This window comes from Hemiscyllium ocellatum, chromosome 38, assembly GCF_020745735.1.
Source record: "Hemiscyllium ocellatum isolate sHemOce1 chromosome 38, sHemOce1.pat.X.cur, whole genome shotgun sequence".
Lineage (NCBI taxonomy): Eukaryota > Metazoa > Chordata > Chondrichthyes > Orectolobiformes > Hemiscylliidae > Hemiscyllium > Hemiscyllium ocellatum.
This window is the reverse complement of record NC_083438.1, coordinates 27,691,185-27,708,140: the sequence shown is the minus strand read 5'-3', so window position 1 is coordinate 27,708,140 and position 16,956 is coordinate 27,691,185. Positions and strand designations below refer to the sequence as shown.

General features: G+C 46.8%; 1 protein-coding gene across 1 annotated transcript; it reads right to left on the bottom strand.

Annotated features, from left to right (window-relative positions):
* Positions 1 to 949: 949 nt before the first annotated feature.
* Positions 950 to 16,650, bottom strand: LOC132833911 (carcinoembryonic antigen-related cell adhesion molecule 21-like). Its single transcript, XM_060852571.1, has 5 exons — positions 16,283 to 16,650; positions 15,817 to 16,128; positions 10,051 to 10,365; positions 8,146 to 8,460; positions 950 to 1,245 (listed from the first exon to the last, which is right to left on the bottom strand). Exons 1-5 carry the CDS (start codon positions 16,332 to 16,334, stop codon positions 950 to 952), a joined length of 1,290 nt encoding a protein of 429 aa, XP_060708554.1. The 5' UTR covers positions 16,335 to 16,650.
* Positions 16,651 to 16,956: the final 306 nt, after the last annotated feature.

Here is a 16,956-nt window from a genome sequence, read left to right as displayed (position 1 = left end):
CAATTTGGCATGGCCAATCCACCCTAACCTGCACATCCCTGGACACTATGGGACAATTTAGCATGGCCAATCCACCCTAACCTGCACATCCCTGAACACTATTGGGACAATTTAGCATGGCCAATCCTACCCTAAACTGCACATCCCTGAACACTTTGGGACAATTTAGCATGGCCAATCCACCCTAACCTGCACATCCCTGAACACTATGGGACAATTTAGCGCGGCCAAATCCACCCTAACCTGCACATCCCTGGGCACTATGGGACAATTTAGCCGGCCAATCCACCCTAACCTGCACATCCCTGGGCACTATGGGACAATTTAGCATGGCCAATCCACCCTAACCTGCACATCCCTGGGCACTATGGGACAATTTAGCATGGCCAATCCACCCTAACCTGCACATCTTTGGATTGTAGGAGGAAACCGGAGCACCCGGAGGAAACCCACACAGACACGGGGAGAACGTGCAAACTCCACACAGACAGTTGCCCCGAAGCATTAATTGAACCTGGGTCCCTGGCGCTAACACTGAGCCACCGTGCCACTCCCGGGCAGAGTCCTGTGTATGTTTCAGGCTGGGGTGGTGGGATTCTTGATCAGTCGGGGAATCAAGGCTCACCAAGAAATGACGGGAGGTGCAGCTGAGGAACATGGGATCAACCATGATCCTTTTGAATGGCAAAAGAGGGGCTGCTTTTCCTATTTCTTCTGGTCGTAAGATTCAACAACATACTCTTGGCAATGGCTTTTATTACCATTGTACAAAATCTCACAGAACACATGAGCAGTTCACGGGGGCACACCAGTTGAAAACCACTGGTTTATTATGATCTTTCAGCCATAATGTACCTTTGGGGTGGAAGAAGAACATGTCTACCTGATGGAGCGGGCCTGAGGGGCTGAATGGCGTACTGCTGTTCCTGTTTTTTATGGTCTTACAGCTTTAGAAGCTGAGGGGTGTCACAGGGGACAGGGAGAGATCAGGAGTACGGCACAGAGATGGAGGATCAATCCTGCTCCTGTCGAGTGATGGCAGAGGCTTGATCGGCTGAATGGCCACTCCTGTTCCTATTTTGTACACTTGGAGGAGATGCAGGGTTTGACACTTACCGTGAATTTCGCCCATCGCTCTGTGCTGCTTCACATAGATGTGTTTACCAATGAGGAAAATGCAAACCGAAACCAGGAGAACCGCAATGGCCAGGCCAACATTGTAGATTGTGCAATTTGCAGAGAAGTCTGTCAGGCATAGAATTCGCCGATCAGGTCAGCAAAACGATGAGAGTCTCCAACTCAACTTGCTTGACAAGACAAATCTTGGCATCCTGCTCCTCTCCCCCCCCACCATTCCATGCTGTTTGGTGCACAAGACATTGGTAAGGCCAAATGTAGATGACCGGCTGCTGTTCAGGTTCCCCTATTGTATAAAGGACATTATCAAACTGGAAAGAGCGCAGGAAAGTTTTACCGGGGTGTTAGCTGGACTGAAAGGTTCGAGTTGTAGGGGGAAGTTGGGTAGACTGAAACTTCTTTTCCCTGGAGCGCAGGAATCAGAAAGTGATAAGTTTGTCAGCTCGCTGAGCTGGAAGGTTTGTTTTCAGACGTTTCATCACCATACTATGTAACATCATCAGTGCGAGTCTCTGGTGAAGTGCTGGTTGTATGTCCTACCTCTCCCCTATAGGTGGTGGCTTCTTCAGGTGGGTGATATCATTTCCAGTTTTTCTTTTCAAGGGAAGTTAGATAGGGTGAAAGTCAATGTTTTTATTGATGGAGTTCCAGTTGGAATGCCATGCCTCTAAGAATTCTCGTGCGTGTCATTGTTTTCCCTGACCTGGGATGTGTGTGTTGTCCCAGCCAAAATGGCATCCTTCTTTGTCTGTATGTGGAGAAACTAGTGACAGGGTCATGTCTTTTGGTGGCCAGTTGGTGTTCCTGTATCCTGGTGGCAAGTTTCCTGCTAGTTTGTAGTGTTTTTTACAGTTCTCGCATGGTATCTTGTAAATGACATTAGTTTTGCTGGTGGTATCAGAAAGGTGATCTTATCGGGGTTTATAAAACCATGAGAAGCATTGATGAGGTGATGATTTGGAGATGCTGGTGTTGGACGGGGGTGTACAAAGTTAAAAATCACACAACACCAGGTTATAGTCCAACAGGTGTAATTGAAAGCACTAGCTTTCGGAGCGCTGCTCCTTCGTCAGGTGGTTGTGGAGTACACAGCCACTTGATGAAAAAGCGTCACTCCAAAAGCTAGTGTGCTTTCAATTAAACCTATTGGACTATAACCTGGTGTTGTGTGATTTTTAATATTGATGAGGTGGATAGCCAACAGATTTTCCCCATGGGTAGGACAGTCGACACCTAAAGGGAATAGGTGAGAGTGGAGAGACACAAAGGGTCCAGAGGGGCAATCTTTTCACACAGAGGGTGGTGAGTGTCTGGAATGGGTTTCCAGATGCAGTGGTGGAGGTGAGTACAATTTTGTCATTTAAGAAATGTTTCGACATGGATGGGGTATGTATGGAGGGATATGGACCAAATATGGGATTAGCTTAATTGTGAAAACTGGGCGGCACGGACAAGTTGGGCCGAACGGCCTGTTTCCATGCTGTAAACCTCGATGACTGACCATTCCGTCAACACGGGTGGGACTTTGCAGGACATAAAGCAGTTATACCAATTCATACATTACAACAGTGCACTGATTAAAACATGGTAACATTGTCCAAGACATTGGTTTGGCTGCATTTAGAAGACTGTGTACAGTTCTGGTCGCCACATTACCAAAAGGATGTGGACGCTTTGGAGAGGGTGCAGAGAAGGTTTACGAGGATGTTGCCTGGTATGGAAGGTGCTAGCTATGAAAAGAGGTTGAGTAGGTTAGGTTTATTTTCACTAGAAAAAAGAAGATTGAGGGGGGACCTGATTGAGGTTTACAAAACCATGAAGGGTATAGACAGGGTGGATAGGGACAAGCTTTTTCCCAGGGTGAAGGATTCAATAACGAGAGGTGGAAAGTTTAAGGGGGATACACGCGGCAAGTACTTCACACAGAGGGTGGTGGGTGTTTGGAATGCGTTGCCAGCAGAGGTGGTACAGGCAGGCATGGTAGATTCATTTAAGATGTGTCTGCACAGATGCATGAGTAGGTGGGGAGGAGAGGGATACAAATTAGATTACTTACAGTATAGAAACAGGCCCTTTGGCCCAACAATTCCACACCGACCCACCCCCCTACATTTACCCCGTCACCTAACACTATGGGCAATTTAGCATGGCCAGTTCACCTAACCTGCACATTTTTGGACTATGGGAGGAAACACACGCACACACGGGGAGAATGTGCAAACTCCACACAGTCAGTCATCTGAGGCAGGAATTGAACCTGGGTCTCAGGCGCTGTGAGGCAGCAGTGCTAACCACTGTGCCACCATATCGCCCACTTTGCTTAGGAATTGACCAACGGGTTTAGACCGTAGATTTGGATTAGCACAGGCTTGGAGGGCTGAACGGCCTGTTCCTGGGCTGTAAAGTTTCTTTGTTTTTCTTTGTTCTATTCCAGAACAAGCTAAGGCTGTGAAAAGGATGTTGAACTATAAACACCTTATCCCTCAAATTGGGTGGGTGGTGGAGGGGGGAAGGTATTGCAATATTACAGGTTGTCAGATCTATCTCCCGATGAAAGGCTTTTGCCGAAACATCGATTTTCCTGCTCTCTGGATGCTGCCTGACCTGCTGTGCTTTTTCAGCACCACTCTAACCTGGAAATAGTTCCACTCAACTGATTCCTGTGATGAGGAAGGAATATAGAATCACATGAAAACATGAGACATAGATAAGCTGCAGAGCTGGACTGAGAGGTGGCAAAAGGAGTTTAACACAGACAAGTGTGAGGTGATTCACTTTGGTCGGTGTAACCGGAATGCAAAGTACCAAAGTAATGGTAAGATTCTTGGTAGTGTAGATGAGCAGAGAGATCTCGGTGTCCAGGTACACAGATCCTTGAAAGTTGCCACCCAGGTTGACAGGGTTGTTAAGAAGGCATACAGTGTTTTAGCTTTTATTAATAGAGGGATTGAGTTCCGGAACCATGAGGTTATGCTACAGCTGTACAAAACTCTGGGGCAGCCACACTTGGAGTATTGTGTACAGTTCTGGTCACAGCATTATAAGAAGGATGTGGAAGCTTTGGAAAGGGTGCAGAGGAGATTTACTAGGATGTTGCCTGGTATGGAGGGAAGGTCTTACGAGGAAAGGCTGAGGGACTTGAGGCTATTTTCGTTGGAGAGAAGAAGGTTGAGAGATGACTTAATAGAGACATTTGAGATAATCAGAGGATTAGATAGGGTGGACAGGGAGAGCCTTTTTCCAAGTATGGTGACGGCGAGCATGAGGGGGCATAGTTTTAAATTGAGGGGTGATAGATATAGGCCAGATGTCAGAGGTAGTTTCTTTACTCAGAGAGTAGTAAGGGTATGGAATGCTTTGCCTGCAATGGTAGTAGATTCACCAACTTTAAGTACATTTAGGTCATCATTGGACAAGCATATGGACATACATGGAATAGTGTAGGTTAGATGGGCTTCAGATTGGTATGACAGGTCGGCGCAACATTGAGGGCCGAAGGGCCTGTACTGCGCTGTAATGTTCTTGTTCTAAAACCCTTTGGTCCAACTCATCCATGCTGACCAAGTTGCCCCAACTAAACCCAGACCTCTTTCCTGCATTTGACCCACATCCCGCAAAACATTTCCTATCCCCTATAACTTTTATGTACAAATGTCTTTTAAATGTTGCCACTGTAGCTGCATCTATCACTTTCTCTGGCAGCTTCTTCCACATACAAACCATCCACTGTGTGCAAAAGTTGTCCCTTTGGTTCCTTTTAAATCTTTCTCCTCTCTCCTTAAAAATACATGCCCTAGTTTTGAATTACTCCAGCCTAGGCAAAAGGCCTTTGTATTCACCTTATCCATACTCCTTATGATCTATAAAGTGAACCCTCAATCTCTCGTGCTCCAGCGAAAAAAGCCCAGCCTATCCAATCTCTCCTTCTAGCTCAAACCCTCCAGTCCTGGTAACGTCCTTGTCATGCTCTTTCTGATCAGCCATGACGTCATTGAACGTAGGCTCAAAGAGATGAATGGCCTCCTGTTCCTTATGGTCTTAGGGAGATCAATTGCTTTATTGCAGTTGTCCAGGGCATTTTGGGGTCTGATCAGTAATAATATGCACAGTTTAGGTCTCCTTATTTGAGAAATTATCTAGTAATGTTGAAAAAGCTTGAACGAGGAAACAGAAGTAAATAAATAAGAGGTTTCCCTTTTAAGATGGAATACAAAGAGTTTTTGTTTCATCTCTTCGAGGGTCGTGAGTCTGTGGAAATAGCTTCGCTGGAAAGGTGTAGACGCTTGGTCATTGAATCTACTCAAGGCTGAGTTTGATAGACAGAGGAGGAAACGCAAGGTAAAAGGAGGGAGGCAAGGATCTAAATTTAAGACCAGAACCAGATCTGTTTTGATCTATTAGAATGACAAATTGTTCCCGACCAGAGTCGAGAGTGTGTTGCTGGAAAAGCACAGCAGGTCAGGCAGCATTCGAGGAGCAGGAGAGTCGACATTTCGGGCAAAAGCCCTTCATCAGGAATGAGGCTTGTGAGGAGGGAGGGGAAGGGGGAGGTGCTGAGAGATAAATGGGAGGGGGTGGTGCTGGGGAGGAAGGTAGCTGAGAGTGCAATAGGTGGATGGAGGTGGGGGTAAAAGTGATAGGTCAGAGGGGAGGTTAGAGCGGATAGGTGGGAAGGAAGATGGGCAGGTGGGACAGGACATGAGGGCGGTGCTGAACTGGAAGGTTGGATCTGGGATAAGGCGAGGGAAGAGGAAAATTAGGAAACTGGTGAGATCCACATTGATGCCGTGGGGTTGGAGGGTCCCGAGGTGGAAGATAAGGTGTTATTCCTCCAGGGTGGTTAGGGAGTGGTGATGGAGGAGGCCCAGGACCTGCATGAACCTGGTGGAGTGGGAGGGGGAGTTGAAGTGTTATGGACCAGACCAGACCCCCTGAAAATACTTTAAGGTAGCCTTGACCCTAAATTTTACTTCTTTTTTGAACTCAGAGGTGAAGTGCCTCTTTCAGATGCAAATTAATGGGTCAAACCATTCAGTGTTAAGCATTCAATTTTTTTAAACTGCTGTAGTTAAAGTCCAATCAAAGAAAGAGGAATTTCGGATAACAACTGTGCTGGAAGGCCTAGCATAATAACAGACCCCGTAACAGATATTACTAATTAACTTCCAACATAGTAACATTCCATAAACATTACCTTTGGCAAAAAAAAAGGTAAGTTCAGTCACGGATTCTCACATCCAGGAGGCGAAAAACAGCAAGAGGAATTTCAGAGAGTTGGAGCCAGGAGGACATTACTGAAGCTTCCAACTCTGTTGACATCGCAGTAGCTTCTGACGTTAGTGAGGAACTAAAATCTAGAAACCCCACTCTGTGACAGTTGGCCACACCCATTCAGGCTGTGAAAAAAAAAACCCAAGGCCTCCCAAGCTGATGATGCAAGTGCTCTTATTTAACCAGTTCTGCACCTCTGCTTTACAACCTCTCCTCGAAAAAGAACAGGACAAAATAACCTCAAAAAGTGACAGCATTGGTGCAAACACAAGTTCAGAAGGCCAGCTGTTATGCCCCAAATTTACAGCCTCTCCCCATTTTCTTTTGATTGAGTTCAGTGGCACAGAAAAGCCAGCTGCTTTAAGTTTGGAATAATTTTCTGTTCGACAAAGGAAGTCGTCTCCATGTAACCTCAGAATATACAGACCTACACTGAGTCATACAGCAGACCCTTCTGTTCAATTTGTCCATGCCAATTACATTTCCCAAACTGAACTAGTCCCATTTGCCTGCGTTTGGTCTATTTCCCTCTAAACCTATCCTATTTGCGTACCCGTCAAAATGCCTATTGAGTGTTGTAACTGTACCTGCATCCACCAGCTCGTGTGTCGTTCATTCCACATATGAACCACCTTCTAGAGCATTAAAGCACAGTACAGGTCCTTCGGCCCTCGATGTTGCGCCAACCTGTGAAATCAATCTGAAGCCCATCTAACCTATGCTATTCCATTCTTGTCCATATACCTACCCAACGACCATTTAAAGGCCAGTAAAGTTGGCGAGTCTACTACTGTTGCAGACACTGCGTTCCATGCCCCTACGACTCTCTGAGTAAAGAAACTACCTCTAACATCTGTCCTATACCACAGTGTGAAACAACTGCCCCTCAGATCCCTTTTAAATCTTTCTCCTCTCACCTTTAACTTTGACCCCTAGTTGTGAACATCCCCACCCTTGGCAGTTCAACAGTGCAAAGAAAATAGTCATCATGCCCAGACCCGTTGCAAATTCTTTCACCCTAATCTAACCAAACTAGGAACAGGAACCTCAGCAGAGGGACAAGATGTTCGAGATAATTCAATTAGCAATCAAATGGGCAAAATAAGGTTAGATACCCTACAGTGTGGAAACAGGCACTTCGGCCCTCAGAGTCCACCCTGACCTTCTGAAGCGAAACCCACCCAGACCCATTGTCCATATTTACCCCTGACAGGGCAGCACGGTGGCTCAGTGGTTAACACTGCTGCCTCACAGCACCAGGGTCCTAGGTACAATCCCAGCCTCGGGTGACTGTCTGTGTGGAGTTTGCACATTCTTCCCGTGTCTGTGTGGGTTTCCTCCCACAGTCCAAAGATGTGCAGGTCAGGGTGGATTGGCCATGCTAAATGGTTCATAGTGTTCAATGCATTAGTCAGAGGGTAATGGGTCTGGGTGGGTTACTCTTCCAAGGGCCGAAGGGCCTGTTTCCACACTGTAGGGAATCTAATGCACCTAACACTAAGGGCAGTTTAGCTCAGCCAATTCACTGAGCCTGCATATCTTTGGACTGTAGGAGGCAACCTACACAGACATTGGGAGAATATGTAAACTCCACACAGACAGTCACCCGAGGTGGGAACCGAACCCAGGTCCTTGGTGCTATGAGGCAGCAGTGCTAACCACTGAGCCACCACGCTGCCCTAAGTGCAAGTTTTCACCAAGTAACTCTTTAATCCAACAATTGTAGCAGGTACTCACTGAATACTTGAAGGGTGATAATGGCTGATGCTGAGATACCGGTGGGGGACTCCAGAGTGATTGTAAACTCTGTGAAGCTGTAGGAATGCACAGAGAATAGAAGGAGGGATGCATTTGGTAAGAGGTCTATCCAGAAGAACTTGTGCTGTGTTGTATTCTGAATGGTGCCGTCCCACTGGAAAAGCGTTTCCCCATTGGCAACCCAGCTTCCATTGTTCACTTCCCCGGATATATGAACAGACAGGATGACACGGGCTCCAGACTGTGCTTTGATGCTGCTGAGCTCTGGGGAGATGCTGAGAGGCTGTGGCTGCGCTGGGAGACAGGACAATAGGTCAGTAAACTACATTAAACTTCTTGTAACTGATCACTCCTAGAGTGGGCCAACTTGCTGTTTCTACATGAGGCTGCGAGAGATGTATTTAAATCTAATGACCAACATAACTGTCCTCCTTATTAATAATCTTTTTAGTCATTCCCACAGGATATGGGGGTCTCTGGCTGGGCCCAACATTTATTGTCCATCCCTAATTGCCCCTTGAGAAGTTGGTGGTGAGCTGCCTTCTTGGACTGCTGCAGTCTACCTGCTGTAAGTTGACCCACAATTCCATCAGGGAGGGAATTCTGGGATTTTGACCCAGTGGTAGTGAAGGAACGGCAACATATTTCCAAGTCGGGACGGGGAGTGACTTTGAGGGGAACTTGTAGGTGGTTGTGTTTGCGTGTATCTGTTGCTCTTGTCTTTCTAGACGGAAGTGGTCATGGGATTGGAAGACACTTTCTGAGGATCTTTGGTGAGTTTCTGTAGTGCATCTTGTCGATGGTACACACTGTTGCTACTGAGCGTCGGTGGCAGAGGGAACGGGTGTTTGTGGCTGTAGTGCCAATCAAGCAGGGGTTGCTTTGTCCTGGGTGGTGTCAAGCTTCTCTAGTGTTGTCGGAGCTGCCCCCATCAGGGAAGGTAGGGAGTATTCCATCACACTCTTGACTTGCAGATGGCGGACAGGTTTTGCAGAGTCAGGAGGTGCAGTATTCCGAGCCTCTGACCTGCTCCTGTAGCCGCTGTGTTAATGTGGTGAGTCTAGTGGAATTTCTGGTCAATGGTAATCCCTAGGTATGCACATCCCAAAGACTGCTGCTGTTCACCACTAACCCTTCCAGGGTAGTGAAGGATGGGGAGCAAAAGCTGTCTGAGCGAGGAACACCCACATCTCATGTGCAATAGAATAGAAACATTTGTTGTGATATGCCCCACCAACACTTGACACATAGAGTCATAGAGATGTACAGCAGGGAAACAGACCCTTCGGTCTAACCCTCGGCCGACCAGATATCCCAATTCAATCTAGTCCCACCTGCCAGCACCCGGCCCATATCCCTCCAAACCCTTCCTATTCATATACCCATCCAAATGCCTCTTAAATGTTGCAATTTTACCAGCCTCCACCACTTCCTCTGGCAGCTCATTCCATACATGTACCACCCTCTGCATGAAAAAGTTGCCCCTTAGGTCTCTTTTACATCTTTCCCCTCTCACCCTAAATCTATGTCCTCTAGTTCTGGACTCCCCCACCCCAGGGAAAAGACTTTGTCTATTTACCCTAACAGCCAGAAGTACTCAACCTGTAACAAAAACAGAAATTGCTGGAGAAACTCAGGAGATCTGGTAGGTTCTGTGGGAGACAATTAATGTCTCAGGTCCCCTAACCCTTCTTCAGAATGCTGCCAGACTTCCTGAGTTTCTCCAGCAATTTCTGGCCTTTGTTTCACATTACCAGCATCCACAGTTCTTTGTTTCATTTCGGTAGTTGACTATTCTGGGCAATGATGGGCAACATTAAATAGGCAACCCAGTTATTTTGCTGGCCCTTGCTTTCTTTAATTTGGGAAACAGCAGCAACTTACTGACAACATTCAGTTCGATTTTGGCTGTCCTCGTGTCTCCGGACGCTGTACTCATGGTCACATCGTATTCTCCAGTGTCCAATACCCGAACCGATTTCAGTTTCAGTGAAGTCTTGGAGGAGATTGCGGCCCGCCCACTGTAATCGGGGCTGATCTCGGGGGATGTGTCACTCCACCAGGCGACAGCTTTCCCTCCAAACGTCCAGCTCCCGTGCTTCACCTCTTGTGAAGGACTCGCTGACAGAATGACTGTGTCCCCAGCAACGGCATTAATCTTGCCGCCTTCAACGCTGATGGTAAAAGGAGCAGACTTTGCTAGGTGAAAGCAAAAAAAAACTGATAATAGTCCAGATTCTGCAGTTGTAATGACAGTGAATCTGTCAGCTTCTACCCTCATTACAACAGTGATGGATAATCAAGCATATAAATGCTTCTTTATTCATCCATGTTATTTGCTGGATGGCCAGCCAGTGATGCTAACAGTGTGGGTTCAATTCCCACACTGGCTGAGGTTAGCACTCTCCTTCTCCATCCATTGGCTTCACAGTAGGAGACAGAGAATGGTGGTGGAGGGTAGTTTCTCAGACTGGAGTCTTGTCACCAGCAGTGTTCCTCAGGGATAATTTCTGGGTCCTCTTCTGTTTGTCGTTTATATGAATGAACTGGATACATGTACAAAAGGCATGGTTAGTAAGGTTGCAGGCGATACCAAAATTGGTGGCATAGTAGAGAGCAAAGAAAGCTTTCTAAGATTACAAAGGGATCTTGATCAAATGGATCAATGGGTTGAAAAATGGGACTAGATTGGATACCCCATTGGCATGGACCAGTTGGATCGAAGGATCTGTTTCCATGCTGTACATCTCTGTGACTCTATGGCAGAGTTCAAACTGGATAAATGCAAGGAATGGCATTTTGGAAAAACAAACAAGGGCCGGGCTTATACAATGAATGGTAGGGCCTTGAGTAGTGTTGGAGAACAGAGGGACCTAGGGGTTCAGGTGCGTAACTCTTTGAAGTTTGCATCACATATAAGCAGAGTGGTTAAAAAGGCATTTAATATGCTTGCCTTCGTTGCTATAGGAGTTGATGTTGTATAGGACGTTGGTGAGGCCTCTTTTGGGCTACTGTGCCCAGTTCTGGTCACCTAGTTATTGGAATGACATTATTAAGCTGAAGGGGGTTCAAAGGAGATTTACAATGACGGTGCTGGATATGGAAGGCTTGCGTTATAAAGAAATGCTGGTTAGGCTGGGGCTATTTTTACTGGAGTGCAGGAGACTGAGAGGTGACCTTATAGTAGTTTGCAAAATGATGAGAGGTATAGAGAGGGTTAATCATAGAATCCCTACAGTGTGGAAACAGGCCATTCGGCCCAACAAATCCACGCCAACCTTCTAAAGAGTAACCAACCCAGACACGTTCCCCTGCATTTACCCTTGACTAATGCACCTAACCTACAAACCCTGAATGCTATGGGACAATTTAGCATGGCCAATTCACCCTAACCTGCACATCTTTGGACTGTGGGAGAAAACCCACACAGACTCAGGGAGAACATGCAAACTCCACACAGCCAGTTGCCTGAGGCTGGAATCAAATCCAGGTCCCTGGTGCTATGAGGCCGCAGTACTTACCACGGAGCCACCGTGCCACTCTGTTAATGTCCTGTGCTGACAATGGGAGGTGTCTTTTCCCTAAGAGGGGGGATCTCAAGACTAGAGGGCACATTTTTAACGTGAGAGGATGGACATTGTAAAAAGACATGAGGGGCAAATTTTTTACACAGAGGGTGGTTCACATGTGTAATGAACTCCCTGAGGAAGTGTTGGATGCAGGTACAATTACAATGTTTAAAAGATACTATTCCTGTTCAGATTACTTACAGTGTGGAAACAGGCCCTTTGGCCCAACAAGTCCACACTGACCCTTTGAAGAGCAACCCACCCAGGCCCATTCCCCTACACCTAACACTACAGGCAATTTAGCCTGGCCAATTCACCTAACCTGCGCATTTTTGGACTGTGGGAGGAAACCCACGCAGATACGGGGAGAATGTGAAAGCTCCACACAGACAGTCGCCTGAGGCAGGAATTGAACCAGGATTTCTGGCGCTGTGAGGCAGCAGTGCTAACCACTGAGCTACTGTGCCACCCACAAAGTGATTAATTGGTTTATTCTTTTCTTCCATGGGTGTTGCTGGCAAGGCAAGCATTTGTTGAACTGAGTAGCTTGCTGGACTGTTTCAGATGGCAGTTCAGAATCAGCCATATTGCTGTGGGTATGGAGTTACATGTCAGTCAACCAGGTAAAGAAGGCAAATTCCCTTCACAAAAGGAATCAGTCAATCAAATGGGTCATTATTACTGATGACAAGGTTTAAAATCCAGCTTTATTCACTGAATTCCAGTTCCACCAACTGATATTGTGAGATCTGAATCTATATCTCAAACCTTGACCTCTGGATTACTAGCCCAGTGACAATGCTATTACACCACCATCTCCCTCTCTGAACAGAATTCAAATCTCTCAACTTATCGAGTTTGGCTGAATCACAGAGTCTCAGTTACACCTTTGACTCAGAATAAAAGTCTGGCAGATCAGCTGGTCAACCACCTGATGATGGAGCAGCACTCGGAAAGCTTGTGCTTCCAAATAAACCCGTTGGACTACAGCCTGGTGTTGTGTGGTTTTTAACTTTGTACACCCCAGTCCAATACTGGTGTCTCCAAATCAGATCAGAACAGGTTCACTTGAGTAATTCTCTGTGTGGAGGTATTGTCTCACAAGCAAAGGGAAGCATCGTGGTTCAGTAGTTAGCACTGTTGCCTCACAGCACTAGGGACCAGGTTTGATTCCAGCCTCAGGCAACTGGCTGTGTGGAGTTTGCACGTTCTCCCCGTGTCTGCGTGAGTTTCCTCCGGGTGCTCCACTTTCCTCCCTCAGTCCAAAGATGTATGGGTCAGGTGGATTGGCCATGGGAAATGTAAGGCCCAGGGTGGAATGCTCTTTCAAGGGTCAGTGTGGACTCAATGGGCTGAATGGCCTGCTTATGCATTGTTGGGGTTCCATGATGTCGAAGACAAACAGATGGGGACTCTGTGCAGTGTGCTTTAGAAGGATGAGAGGTGATCTTATTGAAAGATGTCAGATTCTTCAGGAGCTTTCCTGGGTAAAAGAGGTGTCCCTTCATGGGAGAGTCTAGGACCAGAGTGTAGAGTCTCAGAATAAAGGGGTGGCCAATTTAAGAATGAGATGAGTAGGAATTTCCTTTCCCTCAGAGTTGTGAGTCTTGTAACTCCTTGCTGTGGGGGCAGAGTCCTTCGATATATTTGAGGCTGAGATAGATTTTTGATCAGTCGTGGAATCAGTGGTTATGGGGAACGAGCAGGGAAGTGGCCGTGAGAAATGTCAGATCAGCCACTTTCGTATTGAATGGCAGACCAGGCTTGAGGGGCTGAATGGACTATTCCTGCTCCTATTTCTTATGGTCTTAGCTTGTACAGGTGCAGTGGCTCAGTGGTTAGCATTACTGCCTCACAGCACCAGGGACCCAGGTTTGATTCCTGCCTTGGGTGACTGTCTGTGTGGAGTCTGCACGTTCTCCCCGTGTCTGCATGGACTTGCTCCGGTTTCCTCCCCCAATGTGCAGGTTAGGGTGGGCTGGCCATGCTAAATCGTGGATGGTGCATTAGTCAGGGGTAAACATAGGGGGATGGGTTACTCTCTGGAGGGTTGGGGTTGAAGGGCTTGTTTCCACACTGTAGGGAATCTGATCTAGAGTTTGGCTGAATCACAGAGTCTGAATTATACCTTTGACACAGAATTACAAGTATCGTACCCGGCCAAGACAAACAGAAAGAAGCGAAAAGCAGAAATAACTCGAGAAACAGCAGGTCTGACAGAGAGAGAAAAAGCAAACTCAATGTTTCGGCTCCAGTGACCTGTGTTCTGAAGCGTTAAGACTGCTTTCTCTCTTCCCAAATGCTGTCAGACCTGCTGAGTTTCTCTAGCAATTGCTGTCTTTCATCTCAGAGCTTAAGCACCTACAGTTCTTTATTTTTATAAACATAAACGCAGGGCGGTACGATGATTTAGCAGTTAGCACTGCTGCCTCACAGCACCAGGGTCCCAGGTTGGATTCCAGCCTCAGGTAACTGCCTATGTCGAATTTGCACATTCTCCCTGTGTCTGTGGGGGCTTCCTTTCACAGAGGTGCAGGCCAGGTGAATTGGCCTTGCTAAATTGTGCGTTATTCAGAGGGAAATGGGCCTGGGTGGGTTACTCTTCGGAGGGTCGGTGTGGACGTGTTGGGCCAAAGGGCCTGTTTCCACACTGTAGGGAATCAAATCGAATCTAAGCATTTTATATCAATAAATAAAACACCAAATGAGCCTCATCACATGCCCAATTCAAGTTATGGAGTCATAGACACTTCCAGCACAGAAACAGATCCCTCAGTCCATTGCCATGGCGACCATAATCCTGAACTCAACTAGATCCATCTGCCTGCACTTAGCATGTAATTCTCCAAATATTTCCTATTCCTGTACTTATCTAAATGTCATGATTTGGAGATGCCGGTGTTGGGCTGGGATGGACAAAGTTAAAAACCACACAACACCAGGCTATAGTCCAACAGGTTTATTTGGAAGCACTAGCTCTCGAAGTGATGCTCCTTCATCAGGTGGTTGTCTAGATGTCTTTTAAACATTCTAACTGGACCCACATCCACCACTTCCTCTGGAAGTTCATTCCACACACGGTCCACCCTTTGATGAAACAAAGTTAAAAACCACACAACACCAGGTTCTAGTCCAACCGGTTTAATTGGAAGCACACCAGTCCAACACTGGCATCTCCAAACCATGACTACTATCGGCACCACTAACCTTTGTTGAAACAAATTGCCTCCCGTGTCTTTTTTAAACAATTTTCTCCTCTCACCTTTAAAATACGCCCCTGGTCTTGAAATCCCCCACACGAGGGAAAAGGCATGCACCTTATCCATGCCCCTCCTGATTTTATAAACTTCTGTAAGGTCACCTTCCTGTAACAGGGTGATCAGGACTGGACACTATTCCAGCAGACGCCTCTCCAACATCCTGTACATCTTCAAAATAACATCCCAACTCCAACATTCTTGTGAGCAATGAAGGCAAGTATGCTAAAGGCCTTCTTAACTGCCCTATCTCGATCTGATGCAAACTTGAAAGCATTTTGTACCTGAACTCCTTGGTCTCTCTGTTCCATAACACTCCCCAGTGCCCTACTTTAATCGTTTAAGTCCTGTCTTTGTTTATCTTAACAAAATGTGGTACATTTATCTGAAGTAAACTCCATTTGCCACTCATCTGCCTATTCACCCAATTGATCAAGATGTTCTTGTAATCTTAGGTGACCTTCTTCACTGCCCACTCCACTGTCTTGGTGTCATCCATAAACTTATGAAACATGCTTTCTATAGGTTCACCTGAATCATTTCTATAAATGACAAACAAAAGTGGACCCAGCGCTGATCCCTGTGGAACACCCTGGTCACAAGTCTCCAATCTGAACAACACCCCTCCATCACCACCCTGTCTCTCACCATAAAGCCCATTTTGTGACTAATTGGCAAGTTCACCCTGAATCCCGTGTGATCGAACTTTGCTAATTATAGTCCATCATGTGAAACCTTGTCAAACTGAAGTCCAAGTGAACACTGTCTACCGCTCGGCCCATGTTGATCTGCTCATTGTCGATTACAAGAGACAGGAAACTTACGGAACACGTTCAAAGTGACCTTGGCTTTGCCTTCTTGTCCAGTCGGGGAGTCCATCGTCACCCAGTAATCCCCAGCGTCTTTGAGAGTTACTGAGAGGAGGAGGAGGGACGTGTTGTCCAAAAGCAGCACCTTGCGTTTGGTGTAGGCGACGTTGAGGTCAGGCGGCTCGACGGTCCACAGGACGATGGACTCACCGCCAAACTTCCAGAAACCACTCGAGACGGGGGAGGAGGGTCTCACCGGGAGGGTGACTCGATCACCCACGGTGGCGTTGACCTCTGGCTTGTACACGAAGATACTGAAAGGCTCAGCTGTGGGAACAATTCCAAGGTATCTCCGTTAGGAAGGAACCCAGAGAGGAAAGCAACACACAGGGGCTGCCTTTTACTTTTACCCTCAGGAGGTCCCCAAAACTTCCAGTTGCCTGCTCTGACCCGGCCTACTGATACCCAAAGAGATTCTCACCGTATGATAGGACGAAGCACACCACGGAGATGATGAATCCAGCTCTCTCCATTTTGGCAGAAGTGTCTCTGATCCGGTGTTTTCACTGGAGTCCTGTTCCCAGGAGCGTCACATGAGCGGTTTGCGAAGACTGGGGAAAGACAAGTGACTGGCTGCTCTGTTTGCTGGTCATACACTTGTCAACGAGCTCCAAGTGCAATCATTGTCAGTTCCCATTGTTCTGTGGTTTCCCCTCCTTCTGTCTGGACTGGAGACTACGATCATTTCGCCCTGGTCGCTTACTCCAGATGAAAGGGATCTTTGCCTGAGGAAAAGGAATATTCTATCCGCGTCCCAGCTCTCACAACGCGACACCACTGCAAATAATGTTGCCTTGTCAAGCTCCCAGCTGAGCAAGATGGTCACCAAATACTCGATCTTATATTCTATGTTTCTAGCCCCTAGTCACAAAGTCGAATGCATTTTCCTCTTTATTAATTGCTGTTTTTCATGTGTCCATCCGCTTTCAATAACAGAAATTGAATTCCCCCCTTCCATCTGGGAATCTCCACCACAAACTTCCTCCCCAAGTCTGAAATAAAAACAACCAGTTATTCGTTTCCTGCCTCTCAGCCAAGTTTTCCTTAGAGTTAAAAACAGCTGATGGCTGCTTTTTAGGTCACGTCTCCCGTTTA

Excerpts from the sequence above, each read along its gene's own strand:
- LOC132833911 (XM_060852571.1), bottom strand. The coding sequence starts at position 16,334 with ATGGAGAGAGCTGGATTCATCATCTCCGTGGTGTGCTTCGTCCTATCA. Across the intron at positions 10,366-15,816 it reads GGTCACTTTGAACGTGTTCC|CAAAGTCTGCTCCTTTTACC; the intron begins GTAAGTTTCCTG and ends GCTTTCACCTAG. Across the intron at positions 1,246-8,145 it reads TATCACCCTTCAAGTATTCA|ACTTCTCTGCAAATTGCACA; the intron begins GTGAGTACCTGC and ends TATGCCTGACAG.